Raw genomic sequence first — 19,448 nt, forward strand, 5'->3', positions numbered from 1 at the left:
TGGGGTTGTTTCCACTTTTTAGCTATTATAAATAATGCTGCTATAAATATTGTGTACAGGTTTTTGTATGGACGTGTTTTCATTTCTCGGGAATATAGGTATATGTTTGAAAATATTTTCTTTCAGTCTGTGTCTTCCCTTATGATTTACTTTATTTTTTCGCCATCTCCATTTATCCCCTGTATCCCCTCTTCCACCTCTACCCACCCCTACCCACCCCTACACACACACCCCCGTCCCCACACACTGTTGTCCATGTCAATGAGTTTTCTTTCTTTTTTGCTCAATCCCTCCACCCACCCACCCACCCACCCACCCAACAACACCCCCCTTCACCCCTCAAAGCTTTCTGCTTGCTCTCCATCTATGAGTCTGTCTGTATTTTACTTGATATTTCAGTTTGTTCATTAAATTCAGTGAAATCATATGGTACTTAGTATCTTTTGGAGAGCAAAATTTAAAGTTTTATGAAGTTAAATTGATAAATTCTTCTTCTGTAATGCATTTATCATTTTTTTGTGTGTCTTACCTAGGAAATTTTTGCTTAACCCAAGATTACAAAGAATCTTCTAGATGATTTATAATTTTAGCTTGTATTTAGGTCTATAATCTATTTTGAGACAATTTCTGTGTATGGTGTGAGGTAAGGATAAAGTTCATTTCCCTGCATATGGATATCTAATACTAGCAGTGTATATTGAAAAGTGATCATTTCACCATTGGATTAACTTGGCACCTTTGGCAAAAATCATTTGACTATGAAAGTGTGCATCTTTTCTCAACTCTAATTGTTTTCCTGCTCTATTTTATTTTATTTTATTTTTATTTTTATTTTACATATTTTATTGATTTTTTACAGAGAGGAAGAGAGAGGGATAGTTAGAAACATAGATCAGCTGCCTCTTGCACACCCCCTACTGGGGATGTGCCTGCAACCAAGGTACATGCCCTTGACCAGAATCGAACTTGGGACCCTTGAGTCCGCAGGCCGATGCTCTATCCACTGAGCCAAACCGGTTTCGGCTGTTTTCCTGCTCTATATGTCTATTCTCATGCCAATACAATTCTGTATTGTCTACTTAATTTTACAGTGTCTACAAATCAGGCAGTGCAAGTCCTCCAACTTTATTCTTTTTCAAAATTGCTTTGCCTACTTGAATATTTTGCATTTGTATATAAATGTAGAATAAGCCCTTTTATTTATACAATTATGTGGCTGACCTTTTCATTGAAATTTTATTGAATCATTAAATGAATTTGAAATAGATTGACACAGTAATATTACATTTTCAGATCCATAAATATGAATTATCTCTTCATATTTTTTGCATCTTTAATTTTTTCAGCAATGTTTCCTAGTTTTCAGTGTACAAATTTTACCCATATTTTCTAAATATTTTGTATTTTTAATGGTCCTATTTTTTATACTTAAATTTTCATGTTATATCACTACTATATACTAGTAGAGTATGATTGATTTTTGTATAATGACTTTGTATTCTGTAACCTGGCTCTCACCTTTCTTAGTTGTTTTATTTTTGTAAATTCCTTGTTTTCTACATATATAACCAAGCTGTCTGCAAATGCAATTTTACTTCTTTTTCTCCCCAATCTGTATGCCTTTTATTTCTTCTTGTCATGCTGCATCTGGTGGGGCCTCTAGCACAATCTCTATATATAAAAAGCCAGTGTCCATGATGACCAAACAACTGGTCACCATGATGTGCATTGAGCACCTCTCGGTCCCTCTCCCCTGGCCCGCAAGCGGGGTGGGGTGGGACTGGGGACTGGAGAGCAGGCTGAACTGCTGACTTCTTGGTCCCTGCCCCCAGCCCATAGACTCCGATGGATCAGCGATGGAGAACGGGGGAATCGGGTGGGTGGCGGGAGGACTGACTGGCTGTCAGGCTGTTGGGATCACTACCTCTTCCCTGGCCTTTGCAGGGCTCAGGCCTGCGGGAAAGTAGGTGCCAGCAACTTCACATCCATGTGCATGCGCCAGGCCGGCCGCTGATGGAATGTGCTGCCCGCTTGGGACTGCTCACGCCAGGGTGGGTAGGTTGTGGGCACGCCCCTCAGCTTCTGTCAGCGTCTCAAGCCCCAGCAGCAGTGACAGTGGCGGTGGTGGCAGCGCCTGTTTGAGCGGCCCTGAGCGTTCCATCAGCGGCCAGCCTGGGGCATGTGCATGGAGGTGAAGTCTCCGGCACCTGCTTTCCCACAGGCCCGAGCCCCAAAGCAACTGGGGATGAGCTGGTGATCCCAATGGCCTGACAGCCCTGCAGCAGAGGCAGTTTTTGGCCTGGGGACTGGTGAACGAGCAGAGGCTAGGCCCTAGAGACCCTACCCACGATTTTGTGTGCTGGGCACTAGTCCTAATATATAAAAACCCAGGGTCCATAACGACCAACCAAAGGCTCGACTGAATACTGGAAGTCAGTCCTGCAGTCAGTGCTGGGTTGGCAACCCAGCACTGACTGCTGCGGGTGCAGGCATGGCAACCCAGCACTGACTGCCAAGGGGGCTGCAGATCAGGCCCGGAGAGAGGCCTGAAGAGAGAGGCAGGGTCTGATCCACAGCTTCTGTGGCAGCTGTTGATCAGCCCTTGCCTCTCTCTTTCCCTCCAGGCTTCACCAGCAGCCACGCCTCTGTTTCTCTCTGGGCCTCAGCGGGGGCTGCTAATCAGCTCCACCTTTCTGATCAGGCCTGGAGATAGGCCCAGAGATGCTGACTGGCATAGAAACTGACCAATCAGAACCAAATCTGGGTGAAGTGTGAGGAGCCAATGGCTGCCTAGGAGGCGGAGCTTTTTACTCTGACTGGCATAAAAACCGACAAATCAGAACCAAATCTGGGTGAACTGTGAGGAGCCAATGGCTTCCTAGGAGGAAGAGCTTTTGACGCTGACTGGCCTAGAAACCGACCAATCAGAACCAAATTGGCTGGCAGGGGAGGGCAGTTGGGGGTGAGATCAGGCCAGCAGGGGCGGGCAGTTAGGGGCAATCAAGCAGGCAGGCAGAGGCAGTTAGGGGCGATCAGGCAGTCAGGAAGGCAGAGAGGTTAGGGGCGATCAGGCAGGCAGGCAGAGAGGTTAGGGGCAATTAGGCAGGCAGGCAGAGGCAGTTAGGGGCAATCAGGCAGGCAGGCAGGTGAGTGGTTAGGAGCCAGCGGTCCCAGATTGTGAGAGGGATGTCCGACAGGGATCGGGCCTAAACCGGCAGTCGGACATCCCCCAAAGGGTCCCCGATTGGAGAGGGTGCAGTCTGGGCTGATGAAACACCACCCTCCATGCACTAATTTCATGCACCAGGCCACTGGTGTTTAATAAAAATGTGAGAGCAGACATTTTAAATAATTTTAGGAGAAAAGCACCTAATTTTTCACAATTATGCATTAACTATTGGTTTTCTGTAGATGCCCTTTATCAGGTTGAGGAAATGCCCATGGATTGCTGAAAATTTTATGCCTTGGTGTTAAAGTTCATTAGATACTTCTTCAATACCCATCGAGACAATCATATGGTTTATCTTTTGGATCTGTAAATATGATGAGTTACATTAATTGATTTCCAAAAGCCAAACCAACCTTGAAATTCTGGGATAAATACCACTTAGTCATGATGTATTTTCCTTTTGATAAAATTGTTCAAATTGATTTTCTAATATTTTGTTAAGGATTTTGCATTTATATTCATGAGAAATACTGGTGTGTAGTTTTGTTTCTTATAATATCATTAACTGGTTTTGTATAAGGTTAATGCTGGCTTTACAGACTAAGATGGGAAGTATTTTCTCCTCTTCTATTTTCTGGATGAGTTTGTGTAGAATTGGTATGTCTTCCTTATGTGTTTGGTAGTATTAATCAGTGAAGCTATTTGAGCCTGGTTTTCTTTGAGGAAGGATTTTCAACTAGAAATTTAATTTCTTTTATATTTAACTATTCAGGTTATCCATTTCTTTAGTGAGTTTTGGTATTTTGGGTTTTTCAAGAAATGTGTTGTTTTCATCGAAGTTGTCAAATTCATTGGCATATAATTCACAGTGTTTTCTTTTGATTCTTTTACTCTCTAGGATCTGTAAAAATGTCTCTGCTCTCATTCTTGATGCTGGTAATTTGTGTTCTCTTTTCTTTGATCTATTTGGGTAGAGGTTTATCAATTTTATTAATCTTTTTAAAGAATCAGGTTCTGATTTCATTGTTTTACTATACTGTTTTTCTGTTTTCTATGCCATCGATTTGTCTTGTATTATTGCCTACTTCGTGCTTGGTTGGATTTAATTTTATTACCTTTTCTAGTTTATTAAGGTGGAAGCTAGATTATTGAGTCCTCTATTTGTTTCTAATATAAGTATTTGTTATAAGTTTTCTTATATGCACTGCTTTTGCTGCACACAAGTTCTGATATGTTGCAGTCTCATTTAGTTCATATTTTATAATTGTTATCTTAATTTTTACCCATGGTTTACTTAGAAATATGCTGCCAATATCCAGTAATTTGGGGGAGGGTTCCAGATATATTTCTGCTAGTATAATTCTTTTGTATTCAGAGAAAACACTTTGTTTGCAATTCTTTTAAATTTGGGAGTTGGTTAATGGTCCATAATATGTTTCTCTTTATGAACAACATGTGTTGTTGGGGAAAAAAAAGGTTTTTGAATGGAATGCATAGAGCAGAGCTGCCACTTTTTTTTGTTTTTAGTTTCAGAGACAAAGTCCATATTGTGATTGTCCTGATATACACTCCCATTGATCTTAAAAGAAGAAATGTGTTCTAAGTTTACATTTTCATGTTTCCAAAGCAAATCTTAAGTTTGCACATATATTTAAAAAACCTCATGCCCTTTTTTTTTTTTTTACCATGTTATGAAATGTATATTGGTCTTGTTGACATTTTCTACTCATATTCTTTAAGGCCATATTAGAGTTTATATGTGGATAGCATAAGTTATTCTTACATGAGATGTGATATAGGCTAGTTAAGAGCATGAATCTTAGAGTCAGATAGGCCTGTGTTCAAATCCTTATTCTGACACTTCAATTGTATGTGTTCATGGGCACATGGTCTTCAAATTCTGTAAGGCTTTTGTGAAAATTAATTTTGATAATAGCAGCGAAGCACCTCTGCATGGCACAAGTAAATAACATATGGCATTGTTGTTATGCATTTTGAGGGAATACTGGGAAGTGTTCACACATTTTATTTTTCAAAAACTTTTCTGATAATGCCTAGATTCCTATATTAGCCATTTATCCACATGTATTAAGCACAGCCTTCTCTGAGCTTATTACAGTGATTACAGTATGAATGCCTCCCAAGAAGGGTTATTTATTCTTATTTCCTAGCCCTGTACAATGTGTTTGCTTATTAGGTAGCTGTTCTCAGTGACAGAAGAAATGAAGCAACCTGACTTTAAGGAGCACCTAGTAGTGTGAGGCTATAAAAAGGGAACTGGGTCCTAAAATAAAATCTACTAGGACTGGTCTATCACGTCTGTGGGCGGGAATCATATCATATATCCACAGGCCCTGAATGCCTGTGTCATGTAACATGAAGTAAAACACCAGAAATACACCTAGAAATAAACTCTCAAATCAGAACAATCTGACAATAAAAAAAGTGTAATTTAGTATTTGTCTCTTTTGTCTAGTGTAATAGGACCTGCGTAAGAAAATTATTAAATTGCTGGAATCATTTAACATATATATTCTCGATTAGAAGCAGAATAGTGTAAACATAGCTGAGCTATGTTAACATGCAAATTATATTTTCATTCCATGTTGTACTTACTGGTGCCAAGCACTCTGCGAGGCACAGAAGATGTGAGAGTAACTATGGTAGACATGGCCTCTATTCCTAATGGGGAAGAAACATGAATAACTGCCTACGAGCTATTATAAAAAAGGTACAAGGAGCTGTGGGAGTACAGAGGAAAGGCATCCTAAACTCAGGCTTCCCTGGAGTGACATGAAGGATGAGAAGTCATGGGATAAAGAGTTCAGGATTTCAGGAAGAGGGAGCAACCTCTGAGGAGGCCTTTAGGTGTCAATTCTGACCTTCCAAGAAAGAGCCCCAAGAACATCTATAATTTAGCAATGAATGTATAAAACATTTAGGTTGTTACCCAAACTCAGCCAAACATAAATCAAGTGCAGAATTTCAGTGTAATACCCCATTTCACAGAGTTCTCCAAAGAAAATCATGATAAGGATTAAAAGATGACAGCAGGTCAGGCTTGTTGATGCATTTTATTGTGAGATGGGGGAGTCTGGTAAAAAACTAGAAAATGATCATGGTGTAACAAGGAACTTAAAAATGAAGAGTCAGATTTTGTAACTTACATACATGAATACAGGAACAAATTGGCACAAAATGTTAAACATTGTTCCCAACACTGTTTATATAAGGTTATCCTAATTTGGCTTACTAAGGAAATGAGTTTTATGGTTAGGCTATCTCTTAATAAAACTGCAGAGCATCATGCTATTAGTCACACAGTGAATTTCAAAATTTAAGAGTTTTATATTAAAACCTGGGTAAAGGTAAAATGACTTGATTGTAGTTGTAAAACTAATACATTCTCATTTAAATTCTTTTCTACAGTCCCAAGGCAAGTATAAATGTTAACATAACACTGTTAAATCAAATCTCAATGCAAGAGAACCAATTGCATCTCTACTTTAAATCTTATCAACTTTCCAAATTTTCATACTAAAATATATTATTGTATTAATACAAACTACAGTATTATACACTACACTGTGTAATAAATAAAGAAATATAAAAATAAGACACATAAATATAAAAGTTTTCTAAAACTAAAAGTACATATGTCAGTAAGAAGGGTATTAATACTGCCAAATTTGAAGACATACAGTACAAAAATGTTGCACAGATCTATAAACTAAAAGAAATAAAATAATACTGATAGGTAAAAATCAGCTAATGTTGTTAATAAACTGGGTCCATAATAACTAACATTTGGAAACAGTTATGAGACAAATAACAATGGCAAGTCCATGTCAGAAATGCAAGTACATGGATTAAGCAGATTAGAAAATTTCCCTTTCATTTCTGTAGAGAAATTCTGAAAGTTAATTAACACAAAATGGATACTGAGGAATTAAAAGATGAAATGTCCCAGTGTTTCAGTTTCTCTGACAGTCAGTGGTTAAGTTTTATTTTGGAATTTTGATAAAACAAACAAATCAACAAATGCTAGTTATTGTAGGCCACACATTGAATGAAGGCGGGTTAGAGCCTTTAAAAATACTGATAAATGGCACTTACAGCACACAGGTCTTGCTTAAGGCCAAAGGAGATACAAAGCTTCATATCATATCCTTCATATTTGTTACCACATACTCAAACACAATTACAAACACTGATTGTGAAGACTCTGCTGTCCTTACCGGTATTAACATTGTTAGTCCCTGCAATCAGAACCCAATGACAATCTTTTGAATTCTATTTTAAACCACACGAGTAAGAAACTTCTGTCCTTCTACTGGCTGCTTTCTTAAGGCTAACAATACACTTTAAATGAGAATACACTCTACTCTGACATCTAAATATTAGAAAATACTACCTTTGAGATTGAATTTATAAAAGGTAGTTAGCACAATTTGGAACTGCATTATACTTCTTTATGAAGGGGATTTTGTAGTGCAGAAGTTCTCACATAAAAAAAAAAACATAATAAAATACTGAAGTGGATTCAGCATATGTTTACCAATAAAAAATTATAAAATTTCTCCCAATTGTACAGTTTAAGAATAAACCAACATAAGAGTGATAATTAATACTGATAAAATGAAACAGTGCTAGATGTTTAATCAGTTTTCTTTAACCTGTTACATCTTTGCTTTCTGAGTCATTAAAGTTTTCTAATCTGCTTCACGTTTCAAACTTGTCCCTAACTTTGAAAAATGCACAAAAAATTACTAGGTCTGAGGTTCAGGCACACCTGGATTTTTTTGTGTTTTTTTTCTTTTTTTTTGTATTTTGTATTTTTTTAAATTTTTACTTTACACAGTAGTGAACAGAAATCACAGTATTCAGGTTACTGTGTTTCCATGAAAAGCATGTATAATATAGAACAAACTTCATTACCAATTAGAATTTATTTTCCTTCTAGAAAAACTATTAGGCTTCATTTGTTTTTTCTTCAGACACTTGCTCACTATCCTCACTTACTTTTTGTTCTAAGCTGCTCACTTGATTTACAGCTCCATCATCCTTCATGGCACCTTCAGTTTTTGCTTCTTCTCCCTCATTCTCTGCCTCTTCTTCCTCCTCTTCCATCTCTACTTCCTCCTCCTCCTCCTCCTCCTCCTCCTCTACCTCCTCCTCCTCCTCTTCATCTACTTGTGGTTTTTCACATTCTTTTTCTTCCTGCAGTTCTTCCATCTCTTTATCCTCTTCCTCCTCTTCCTCTTTTTCACTGTCTTCATCCTCTTCCCTAGTCAAACTCTCTCTCTCATCTGAGTCGACCTGTGAGGGAGATGCCCTTGCATCAACATGCTCACTTGTTAGGACCTCAGGTCCTGCTTCTTCCTGCTCAGTGCTATCACGTTCCTCTGCTTCTCTCTTGCAGTAGGAGTAGCGATGATTCATGTGTTGAGAATAAGACCCAGAGTGTGAGAAACGCTTTCCACATTTGTCACATTGATAGGGCTTTTCTCCAGAATGTAATCGCATGTGTTCAATCAAATGATGTTTGTGTTTAAATGCCTTTTTACAGATTCCACACTCATGGGGTCTTTTACCTGCAAAAAAATAAGACAGCTATGAAATAGAATGGTGATTTTAAGCAAATAAAATCCTAACAAAGCATTTCAAGGCACTTCAGATTGTGAAAAGGTTTATAGACTCATTTTAAAAAAAACTGTCAGGTTCATCAACATACCTGTGTGTTCATATTTATGTCTCAATAATGAGCTACTCTTCTGGAATATCTTATCACACAAATCACAAGCATACATTCCATTTTCTGTTTTCCGCATTTTCTTTTTGGGTGGTGTAGAATCGGAGTCATTCTGATCCTCTACATTTGATACTCCTTCTGAGCTAGTGTCTTGCCTTTCATCCTAAAGAAAAAAAAAAAAAGAATAAGAAAATTTAATTTAAATTTAAAAGATACAAGAGACATAAATAAAAGTATAGGTTAAAGAACTACTTTGATTTATACTTTCAACAACTTGATCAAAGCAAGCACACTGCTTATCACTGCAAATGGGCTCCATCAGTGGGGTTAGATGAGAGGTGGGGGCTGATGTAGATGAAAGTGAAGTTGGGGGCAATATTGTCACAACTGTAACAAAAACATATGGTTAGGTCAACTGGCACTGAAAGGAAAGGCACCAAAAAGAAAAAAAATAAAATGTATGGTAACAAAATTTACTTAGTTCCCTGTGAATCATTACTTCATGAGAAATTTGCAGAAAATTTTAACTTTGAGTTTGTTAAATAATCACTAATATCTAACTGCATCCTTTACTTTCATCTTTTCATTCTGGGTTTCACTAAGCAAAAATTAAGATTATATTTTTAAAGGTGGTCTTCAAACTGTACCTTTTATAGCTTCAGAGTCCTGTGAACTAACTTCTATGGGCTCCTTGAAAAGAGAATTTTACGCTATCATTTTCTAAGGACCAAGAGGAAAATCAATGCAGGGATATTTTTAAACAAGAATACTTGTTAGTCAAAATGAATCTTTAGAATTTCTGTGTAATAAAAACATTTCAGGCAGTCTCAGGGAGATAATTTTGTGTAGGAGGTCCTTGAGTAGGTAGGATAATCCTACAGGGATCTTGTAGTAGAACTGGTCCCCTAAGATCCTTTTGTGTCTTTTCTAATGTCTTCCATTCTGTTACCTCTAAACCCACAAATTTTCTAAAAGTTTAAAGGTTTTCCATAACTTTTCTTACAGCTTTGTAAGGTAGGAGAGGAGCAGTCATCTGTCTGGGTCATTTCTGAGCTGCCAGTGAGTGCTAAGTAAGTTGGCTTCACTTTCACTGCTACTTGACCTAGTCATAATTAAGTGAAAAGTTAGTGGTTCCCCATCTATTATTAAAAGGTGTGCATTATGTTCTATACACTAAAAATTTAGATGAATTTACTGGTCATATGAAAAGTTTTTTGAGTCATCACAAATTAGAGAAAACCCAACTGGTAGCAATATTTAAGAGGGGGGGAGAGAATATTAAACACATTTGAACATGTTTGAATAAAGGATGAAATCATTTTATTCAATAAAAAAGTGATGGGAAAAAATGGAGAGACATGTTAGTGAAAACAAAAGCCTGGACAATGAAATATACTACAATCACACATAATATTTCTACCCAGAACTATCATGAATTTTGGGAGAAAGTTAAAAAGAAAAATGCATATAATGATTCACAATCATATTTCCTCATATATATTAATTATTATATAACTGAACATTGTTTTATCACAGCTCATAAAATGACCAGTAAATTTACTAGCTGAGTTCTTAATTTACTTAATTCTGTTTAATTAAAGCCTTTTAAAACAGAGTTCTTAACACATAAAAAGTGACAGCTAAGTTTGCTTGTTGTGGAATGTCTGTGAATGGGAACATATTTTAATTTATTAATGATCATAATCAAGGCAGAAATCATTATAAAAAGAGAAATCCAATTAGTGAGTATTCCAATTTTTCTTCTCTGTCTCTGGCTTCAAACAGTCAAGACTTTAGCTGAGACTTATCAACCATTTTTCACAGTAGACTAACACTTTAAACTTTAGTTGATAACTATACCTTGAATTAGGAAACAACTAAAGACATGATGCTACTAAAGTTAAAGCAAAAACTCATCTATTTACTTTTAAAAGTGACAGTTTGTAGCAACCTGCATGGCTCTATAAAAAATTCATTTTCCAGTTTCTTCTTGTTTATTTCCAAAATGTACAATATTTCTTTTTTAAAAATATATTTTTATTGACATTTTACAGAGAGGAAGGGAGAGGGATAGAGAGCCAAAAACATCGATGTGAGAGAAACATCGATCAGCTGCCTCCTGCACGCCCCCCACTGGGGATTGAGCCCGCAACCAAGATACATGCCCTCGACCGGAATTGAACCCGGGACCCTTCAGTCCACAGCCTGATGCCCTATCCACTGAGCCAAATCGGTCAGGGCAAAATGTACAATATTTCTAAGCTTAACATTTTCCACTTAAATGTTAGAAAAATGTTACATTTTCCAAAAATTTGACTGCTGCTTGTTAAAATAAATTTGTAATATTAAAAATAAATAAGTCAAACTAGCATTTTACTAAACAGTTTGGGATGGGAGCTTTTTTTTTTTTTTTTTTTTACCTGATTTCCATTTGGCTGGATCACTTTCAAGGGTGGTTCCTGGACTGCAGAGCTGACTGTAGTAGAGTATGTGTAGGCCACCTGGGGAATCAGAATAGTCTGCTTATTGGCAGCTAGTGCTCTTAAGCATGGAACACTGTTCTGGTCAGCAATGGCCACGATTGTGGGTAACTGGGCAGTAACTGTAGGTATAGCAATATTTATGGGGTTGGCACTTGGTGGGATTACGTTTACAACTGGTACTGAGTCTGTAACACAACTGTCCTTTTGTGGCTCCTTTTTTGCACAAGACAAGTTCAAGGGTTCTTCCTGGACAGAATAAACACTGTTGTGGTAAACACTAGTGATAGTTGACCTTTCCAATAATTCTCCCTGTTGCTTTGGTAGTGAAAGATCAAGAGGTTCTACTTGTGGCTCTTCTTGTGCACCTTCTGCTGTGTACAAGTAACCCTGTGTATTTCTGGATGAAGAAAGGTTTAGAGGTGATGGGGAGGATGTAATACTTCTGGAACCATTGATGGTTGATCCCACTGGTAAAACTGGAGAGTTAGTTATCTTCAGAGGACTTTGTAGATTTATTGTGCTGTCCTTAGAGTCATTTGCATTTGTAGACTGAGGATGATCATTGTTCTTTGCAGAGACATTTACTTTGCCTGGTTCAGGAGAAGATGGTTCAGGAGACTGCACCGAAATCTGTCCAGCTTGCATCTTTTCAAACCACTTTTTCACTACATCCAGTGGTAGGTTTACTGAATCAGCAATTTTTGAGAGCTCTTCTGCACTTGGTTGTGCATTCAAAGCATAATACGCTTTTAGAAGAGACAAGAGGTTCTTTAACGGTGGCTGACTGGGAGACAAATTGCCATCTCCAGAACCTGATGAAGCAGACGATTCAGGCTTCTCAGCTTCCGGTGCAGGGAGTGGAGGAGGCTGCGCAGGCTGCTTTAGGTTATAGTGCTTTAATTCTGGAAGTGCATTAATATCTCCTGGACAATCGTCACACAGAAGGCAAGTGCTATCGTTCACCCCTCCTTCAAAGCTTTTGTCCTTCTCAGATTTAACAGTAAGATCTTCTGGTAACTTTTCACTTTTACAACTGTTAGTTGGGACTGGATTTTCTTTTTTTAAATTTTGAGGAACAACTTGAAGTTGGCTAGGCTGCTCAAGACTGTAGTTAATGATAATTTTGGTTGTCCCATCTTGATCAACCAAAGGAAGACTGATGGCTGAAATAACAGAATGGCCACCTTGCTGTATGGATGAAGCACTGATTGTTTCTTGTTCTTTGGATGCAAGATTGGCTTGATTATTCTCCAAAACTTGCCTAATTACATTACCATCTACTGCCACTTTAAGTACATTCTGAATATCACTTAAATTGATACTTATGGGAGACACCAAACCAACTGTTGGCAGAACAACAGCTTGCACCACACCCTGAGGAGAACTGGTTGCCTGTAATGGGCCACCACCACTAAAAACCCCATTTTGTAAAGGGGTTGAACAATTGATTCCTGAAGCAACCACTATGGGTTTAAATTCATAATCCACAGGTTCAGTTTTAATTTGGTTTACAGAAAGTTGTTCTTGAAGGGGTTTATTCTCTATCTTTTGCCGTATTTGTGGTCGTGTAGGACTGCCTGGTGATGCTGAAAGAGATGGTGAAGAACACTGAGATGCCTTGAGTCCTGTTCTTGGTCGCCCATTCACAGGCATCAAGCTGATACATTTCTTACTGCTTATGTGTGAGCTATAGGAACCAGAATGAGAAAAACGTTTCTTGCAGTTTGGGCATTCATATGGCTTCTCTCCTAAACAATAACAAAAAATACATATTTAGAAATTTTTATGTTTCCACATTTTCCCTAAAACAAACATAACCATTTAAAAGGGTTTCCATGTATGCTTGTGGTACAATTTTATTTAAAATCATTTTAAGTTCAAAACACACATAAACGTTATAAACACTAGTAAAACTTTAGTCTGACCTACATGTGCTAATCAATAAGAGAATCTTCTCTGCATATGTGTGTAATATTTCTGCTAACCTTTAAAACTTCAAAGCATTCTCAAATACCCAAAATACATTACAACCTACTCTTCCAAGTATTTTTTTTCGTATTCTGTCTCACCAATGTAATTTTCTATATTTCAATCTACTTAACCACCTGTAGGATAAACTAGTATTAGAGGAAAGAAAAGTAAATGAAATATCCCATAAAACTTAACAAGTATGAATATCTATGACTGTATGAATCATGTAAATATCTCTTTCCTATATCTATAAGATTTCATTGAAAAGATCTTTCTCAATGGAAATAAAACTATAAATATAAGGTACTTCTATAAGCTGTAACTTATTAAACTGGGATGTATGTACTCCTGGAGATAAAAGGCAATGTTCTGGTGGGTATGCAAAGCAACTTGGATTTCAATTTTAGTGACAGTGGTTATGGTAACTTAAAATATTTTTATATTAACACACAGATTATACTATGTTGCACAAATACAACTTGTAGAGGCCTCCTTTTAAGTTGTTTCCCTAGACTTTCCATGGGTACAAGGCATTTATTCTTCTTAGCTGTTAGGGATACTTTAGTAGAAAATTTGAGAAGCACTGAGCTAAGTGGACTATTTCATACAACCCTAATTTTTCACATATTAATTTATAGTTATATTTCATTAATTTGTAAGTTAAAGGCTACAGACTACCAGTTTCAGAAATAAGACTGAAACCTCTGGGTTTTGTGTGCCATTTATACCTTGCACCTATTACAGTGCAGGTCACACAGATGCATACTAAACCTTTTTTTTTTTAAAGATTAATGAATAACTAACTATTGAATTATGAAATGTAGTGGTGCTGATTTATCCACTCAATATCAAAGTAAAGCTCTTTCTCTGCCCCCTTTTTAAAAGAATTAAAATAAAAGCAGTGAGAAAGTCAAAATAACCTCTCCTAGTTATGTGATTTTAATTTGTCAAGTTTAAAAAAAGTGAGTTATGTTTGCTCAAAAATTTGATTACTTGAAGAATCTGATATCAGAATTGAAAGGCAGCCCAGAAGTCCCCTAGTACAGCCTTCTTCTCAATGGAGACTTCATTTTATATCATAACTGACATTGGATATTCTCTGCTGAAACTCCTTTATTAAGAGGAGGTTACTGCTGCTAGGCAACTCTGAAGATGGTCCAGTTTGGTCTTGCTGAGGTCCATGGATTTGGGTTCAGATCCTAGGTCTGCCACATACTATTTTCTTAACCTTTCCAAGCCTCAGTGTTTTGGTGTGTAAATAAATGTAGATATACCCTCACTGGCTTATTATAATTATCCTAGTGGCCTGGTGTATGGATTTGTGCACATTGAAAGAAAATTAACTAGAAGAAAGGTTTGGCCAAAACCGGTTTGGCTCAATGGATAGAGCGTCAGTCTGCGGACTGAAAGGTCCCAGGTTCGATTCCGGTCAAGGGCATGTACATTGGCTGCGGGCACATCCCTGGTAGGGGGTGTGCAGGAGGCAGCTGGTCGATGATTCTCTCTCATCGATGTTTCTAGCTCTCTATCCCTCTCCCTTCCTCTCTGTAAAAAATCAATAAAATATATTTAAAAAAAAGAAGAAAGGTTTGTGCGGTAATTACGTTACTGCAAAAAGTTACATGTCAAAATAGTATATATAATATCTATATATATAAAAGAGTAAGTGACCAACCATATGTCCATCTGACCGACCGGCCAGCTGGTACATATGACATGCACTGGCAATTTAAAAATAAATGTTGACTTGTACAAGGGAAATTTTCCCATCGAATTTCTTAATAATATTACTCCTTTGGGAATTCTGTGTCATAAATTAAAATTGAAAGTGGGTGCAATCATCATGCTACTAAGAAATCTTAATAGTAAATGGGGTCTTTGTAATGGTACTAGATTTATTATCAAAAGATTGCGACCTAACATAATCAAAGCTGAAGTATTAACAGGATCTGCAGAAGGAGAGGTTGTTCTGATTCCAAGAACTGATTTGTCCCATCTGACACTGGCCTCCCATTTAAATTAATTTGAAGACAGTTTCCCATGATGCCAGCATTTGTGATGACAATTAATAAATCACAAGGACAAACTCTAGATAGAGTCGGAATATTCCTACCTAAACCCGTTTTAAGACATGGTCAGTTACATGTTGCTTTCTCTCGAGTTCGAAAAGTGTGTGACATTAAAGTTGTACCCTCCCCTGCCTTCCCACTGTAGTTTGACAGTCTGTTCAATGCTTCTTTGCAGAGGAGTGTTGTGGGAGGGGGGGTGCGGGAGGGGGGGCAGGTAAGATATCAACCAAAGGACTTGTATGCATGCATATAAGCATAACGAATGGACACAAGAAACTGGTGTGTGTGTGTGTGTGTGTGTGTGTGTGTGTGTGTGTGTGAGTGAGTGCATATGCCAGGGGGTAGGGGAGGCTGGGGGGAGGTCAATGGGGAAAAACGGAGACATATGTACTACTATTTGTAATACTTTAAACAATAAAATAAAATTTTAAAAAAGTTAAAGTTGTAAATACTTCATCACAAGGGAAATTAGTCAAGCACTCTGAAAGTGTTTATACTCTTAATGTGTTGGACAGGAAGATATTAGAATAAGTTTAATCAACTTATCAGTCATTGTTTTGAACAATGTTGTTTTTATATCATGTTTTTGTTGTTTTTATATCATGTCTTTGTTGTTGTTATATCATGTTGTTGTTTATTTATTAATCAATTTATCAATCATTGTTTTCATTAATGTTGTTTTTGTCCTTTTTATATCATGTCTGTTGTTTTTATATCATGTTGTAATTGTTTATTAATTAATCAATTTATATATTATTTTCATATACATTTTACTGCTTTTCTTTCATCTCTGACACTTCTATTATAGAGAAAGGGCGAATAGTAATATTAAAATATTTTGTATTTTAACTTTATAATACTACATCATATATACTATTTTGACATGTAATTTTTTACAGTAATGTAATTACCACATGAATCTTTCTTCTAATTAATTTCCTTTCAATGAATCCGTGCACCAGGCTACTAGTAGTATTATAAAATTAAAACACCCATGCGATTGGCACCAGCGAGAACTTTATATGTAGCATGCATGCGTCAGTCAATATTTATTTTTAAATTGCCAGTGCGCCATCATATGTACTGGCCGGTTGGTCAGTGGGACGGTTGATAAATAAATCGCAATGTGGTTCACATTGAATGTCACCAAGAACAATCAAATTCACGGTTGAGAATGACAGATCAAAACACACATGTGTGATTGGCACCAAAGAGAGTTTATATGTATCGCACATGCACAAGTCAACGTTTATTTTTAAATTGCCAGTGTGCATCATATGTACCGGCCGGTCGGTCAGACAGATGGTCACTTAGCTTTTTATATATATACTAGAGGCCCAGTGCATAATTAAATCATGCACGTGTAGCTGTCTGTCCTCTGGTTGGGACCCGGTGTGGCCAGCAGCTCCGAAATCCCTGGGCCCCTAGGGCGAGGCGGGGCAGGGGCGTGCTCCTCCGGCAGCCGGAGCCCAGGCAATGGTCTTGCCTTCACCTCCCGCCCAGGAAGGCTGGGGCCACCACTGCCTCCTCTGCCTTCCGGCTCCCTCATGAGCCCTCCCTCGGCTGGCCCGGGCTACGTGGAAACCCGCGTCCTCTGCGAACACCGCCGTGCGCTCCTGCGGCCCAACTGCCGCCAGACTCCTCCCCGGGGAGCCGCGCCGCCTCGTCAGCCGGGGCCTCCAAACGCCCGGCTCGCTGCCCCACAGGCCCTTTTTGTGCTGCAGCACAGCCATGGCACAGACGCTGAGCTCATGCTGCCGCTGGCGATGCGAGCTCAGCGTCCTGCTGGCCCAATCACCACCCCGGCCACCCCGAGTCCTGACCCCTGAGCCTCCTGCTGGCCCAATCGTGGGCGTAGCGGAGTGATGGTAATTTACATATTACCTTTTTATTATGTAGGATAGATAAGACTAGTGGCCTGGTGCACAAAATTCGTGCACGGGGGTGGGAGGGAGGAGGGTGTCCCTCAGCCCGGTCTGCACCATCTCCAATCTGGGACCCCTCAGGGGATGTCCAATGGCTGGTTTAGGCCTGATCCCACAGGGGTTGAACATCCCTCTCAAAATCCGGGACTGCTGGCTCCTAACCACTCACCTGCCTGCCTGCCTGATTGCCCCTAACTGCTTCTGCCTGCCAGCCTGATTGGCCCCTAACCACTCCTCTGCCAGCCTGATTGATGACTAACTGCTCCGCTGCCAGCCTGATTGCCCACAACTGCCCTCCCCTGCCATGACCCGCCTCCTCTGCCAGGACCTGCCTCCTCCACGCGAGGTGGCGGAGACACCAGGACCGGCCTCCTCCACGCTGTGCAGAGCCATGGGACCCCCCAGGCCTCACTGTGCAGAGCAGCTGCCGGGCCCCGCCTCCACTATGCATGTGGCCATCTTTTGGTGGCCATCTTGTGACGGCCATCTTGTGATGATGTCACAAGCCAGGGCCACCTAGGCTTTTATTAGTATAGATAATACAGTGAAACTTAGGGTGCTCTCACTAAATGTTAATGATTCTTTTAAAAAGCATTCTACTGAGATACAGGTTCAGTCATTTTGATATGATGCCTACTTACTTCCCTGTGCTAGTTTGCCCTTCTAATGCCACACAGAACAAGTCTAACTTTTCTTCTACAAGCCAGACTTTCAAACTGATAAAGAGTTGTCATATGTACATCCTTAAATACTAATGGGACATGGCTTTTAGAACCTTCACCCACTTGTTAACTCACCTCTGGAAATTCTCGAGTTTATCAATATCTTTCCAATAAGATGCCTGTAATGTGATTCAATACTCAAAATGCATCAGATAAATATTTCTAGGAATGGTAAAACAAGGGATATGGTCTAGTATTTCTCTATTTTAACATTTTTAAATTATTTGATAGCATTTTTAGATGAGCTACATGTTTGTTCTCTTACTCTCTTAATTCTCTTGCTCACTGGGAAAATAAGCATCTACAATATAGCTTATTCTTATCTTTACAAACAGGGAGGTAGAGAAGCACAATGGGTAAAGACAATGGCTTTGAAGTCAGGAAGCATTAGTTAATTGACTATGGACAAGTTAATTAAGCTCTCTGAGACTCCATTTTTCTCATCAGTAAAAAAGGAGGAGATAGTAGCATCTACCTCATAGGGTTATTGTTAGGACTACATACAAATAAATACAAATAACTAGAATGTGGCTTTACATAGTTAAGTATTCAATACATGTTAGTTATCATTACTGTTGGGAATACTCTAATATTTTTTTGTTAGAAAGTCTGTAGAACAATTGTTTGAAGGCCAAAGTCACTATGTTTGTTAGAAAACCCCTACTTTCTAACTTCATAGCTTTATGGTGTATAGCTAAAGTACATCACTTAAAACCCTTTGCACTCGGATGTCGAGTGTGACTCGACACAGTTAGCAGTAGAATAAAGGAATCGAAAAAAGCAAGCGAGTGCAAAGGGTTAACTTATCAATTTAGATTAGTGTTTGCAACTATCAAACCTTGGAGGTGACATCAGTAAGTTGTGCTGCTCAAAGTTAGATGTACTATGAATATTAAGGTTGTTTTTTTTTTTTTGTTTTGTTTTTTAAGAGATGGGTGTTTGGTTACATCTGATGTAAAAATTTTCCAAGCTAAAATTAATATAAGGCTATGGAACAAACCCAAGTTATTTTCTTGGGAGGATCATAGCCTACGTGCAGGTGCTATTTTGTCTCACCTCAGAGTAGAGGTGTGGTGGCCTCTTGCTCCATTACAGCTTAATTCCCACATGCAGAGCTCAAATGGTGGCTGACACAGGACTCTGCAGAGGGCTCATTTTATGGGTATCAGAAGATAGCAACAATCAATATAATTTTAGGGAGTGTAATTGAGGACCATGATCCTTAATACTTTTTAAAAGTTTACTGAAGGATATGCAGTCATCCATTATTAGATACTTTAAACAGTGCTTTTAACACTATGATGAAGGACCACTTGTGTTTTTTTTCTTTCATTTTTTGTTTTAAATTTATAAACTA

At 38.4% G+C, this 19,448-nt stretch overlaps 1 protein-coding gene across 15 annotated transcripts in view; it reads right to left on the bottom strand.

Moving 5' to 3' along the window:
- Positions 1 to 4,899: 4,899 nt before the first annotated feature.
- The window catches only part of ZEB1 (zinc finger E-box binding homeobox 1), a 298,551-nt gene continuing 284,002 nt past the window's right edge, over positions 4,900 to 19,448 (bottom strand). For 12 of the 15 annotated variants that reach the window (XM_079768582.1, XM_079768586.1, XM_079768584.1 and 9 more), the window contains 3 exons: positions 11,342 to 13,152; positions 8,904 to 9,084; positions 4,901 to 8,763 (listed from right to left, as the gene is read on the bottom strand). In XM_079768582.1, the coding sequence (XP_079624708.1) occupies positions 8,141 to 8,763; positions 8,904 to 9,084; positions 11,342 to 13,152 (2,615 nt within the window). In that variant the 3' untranslated portion in view covers positions 4,901 to 8,140. Of the gene's footprint in view, positions 8,764 to 8,903; positions 9,085 to 11,341; positions 13,153 to 19,448 lie in introns of all 15 variants that reach the window. The other 3 variants (XM_079768589.1, XM_079768588.1, XM_079768583.1) reach the window with 1 other exon arrangement.

Source organism: Cnephaeus nilssonii (assembly GCF_951640355.1).
Source record: "Cnephaeus nilssonii genome assembly, chromosome: 4".
Taxonomy (NCBI): Eukaryota; Metazoa; Chordata; class Mammalia; order Chiroptera; family Vespertilionidae; genus Cnephaeus; species Cnephaeus nilssonii.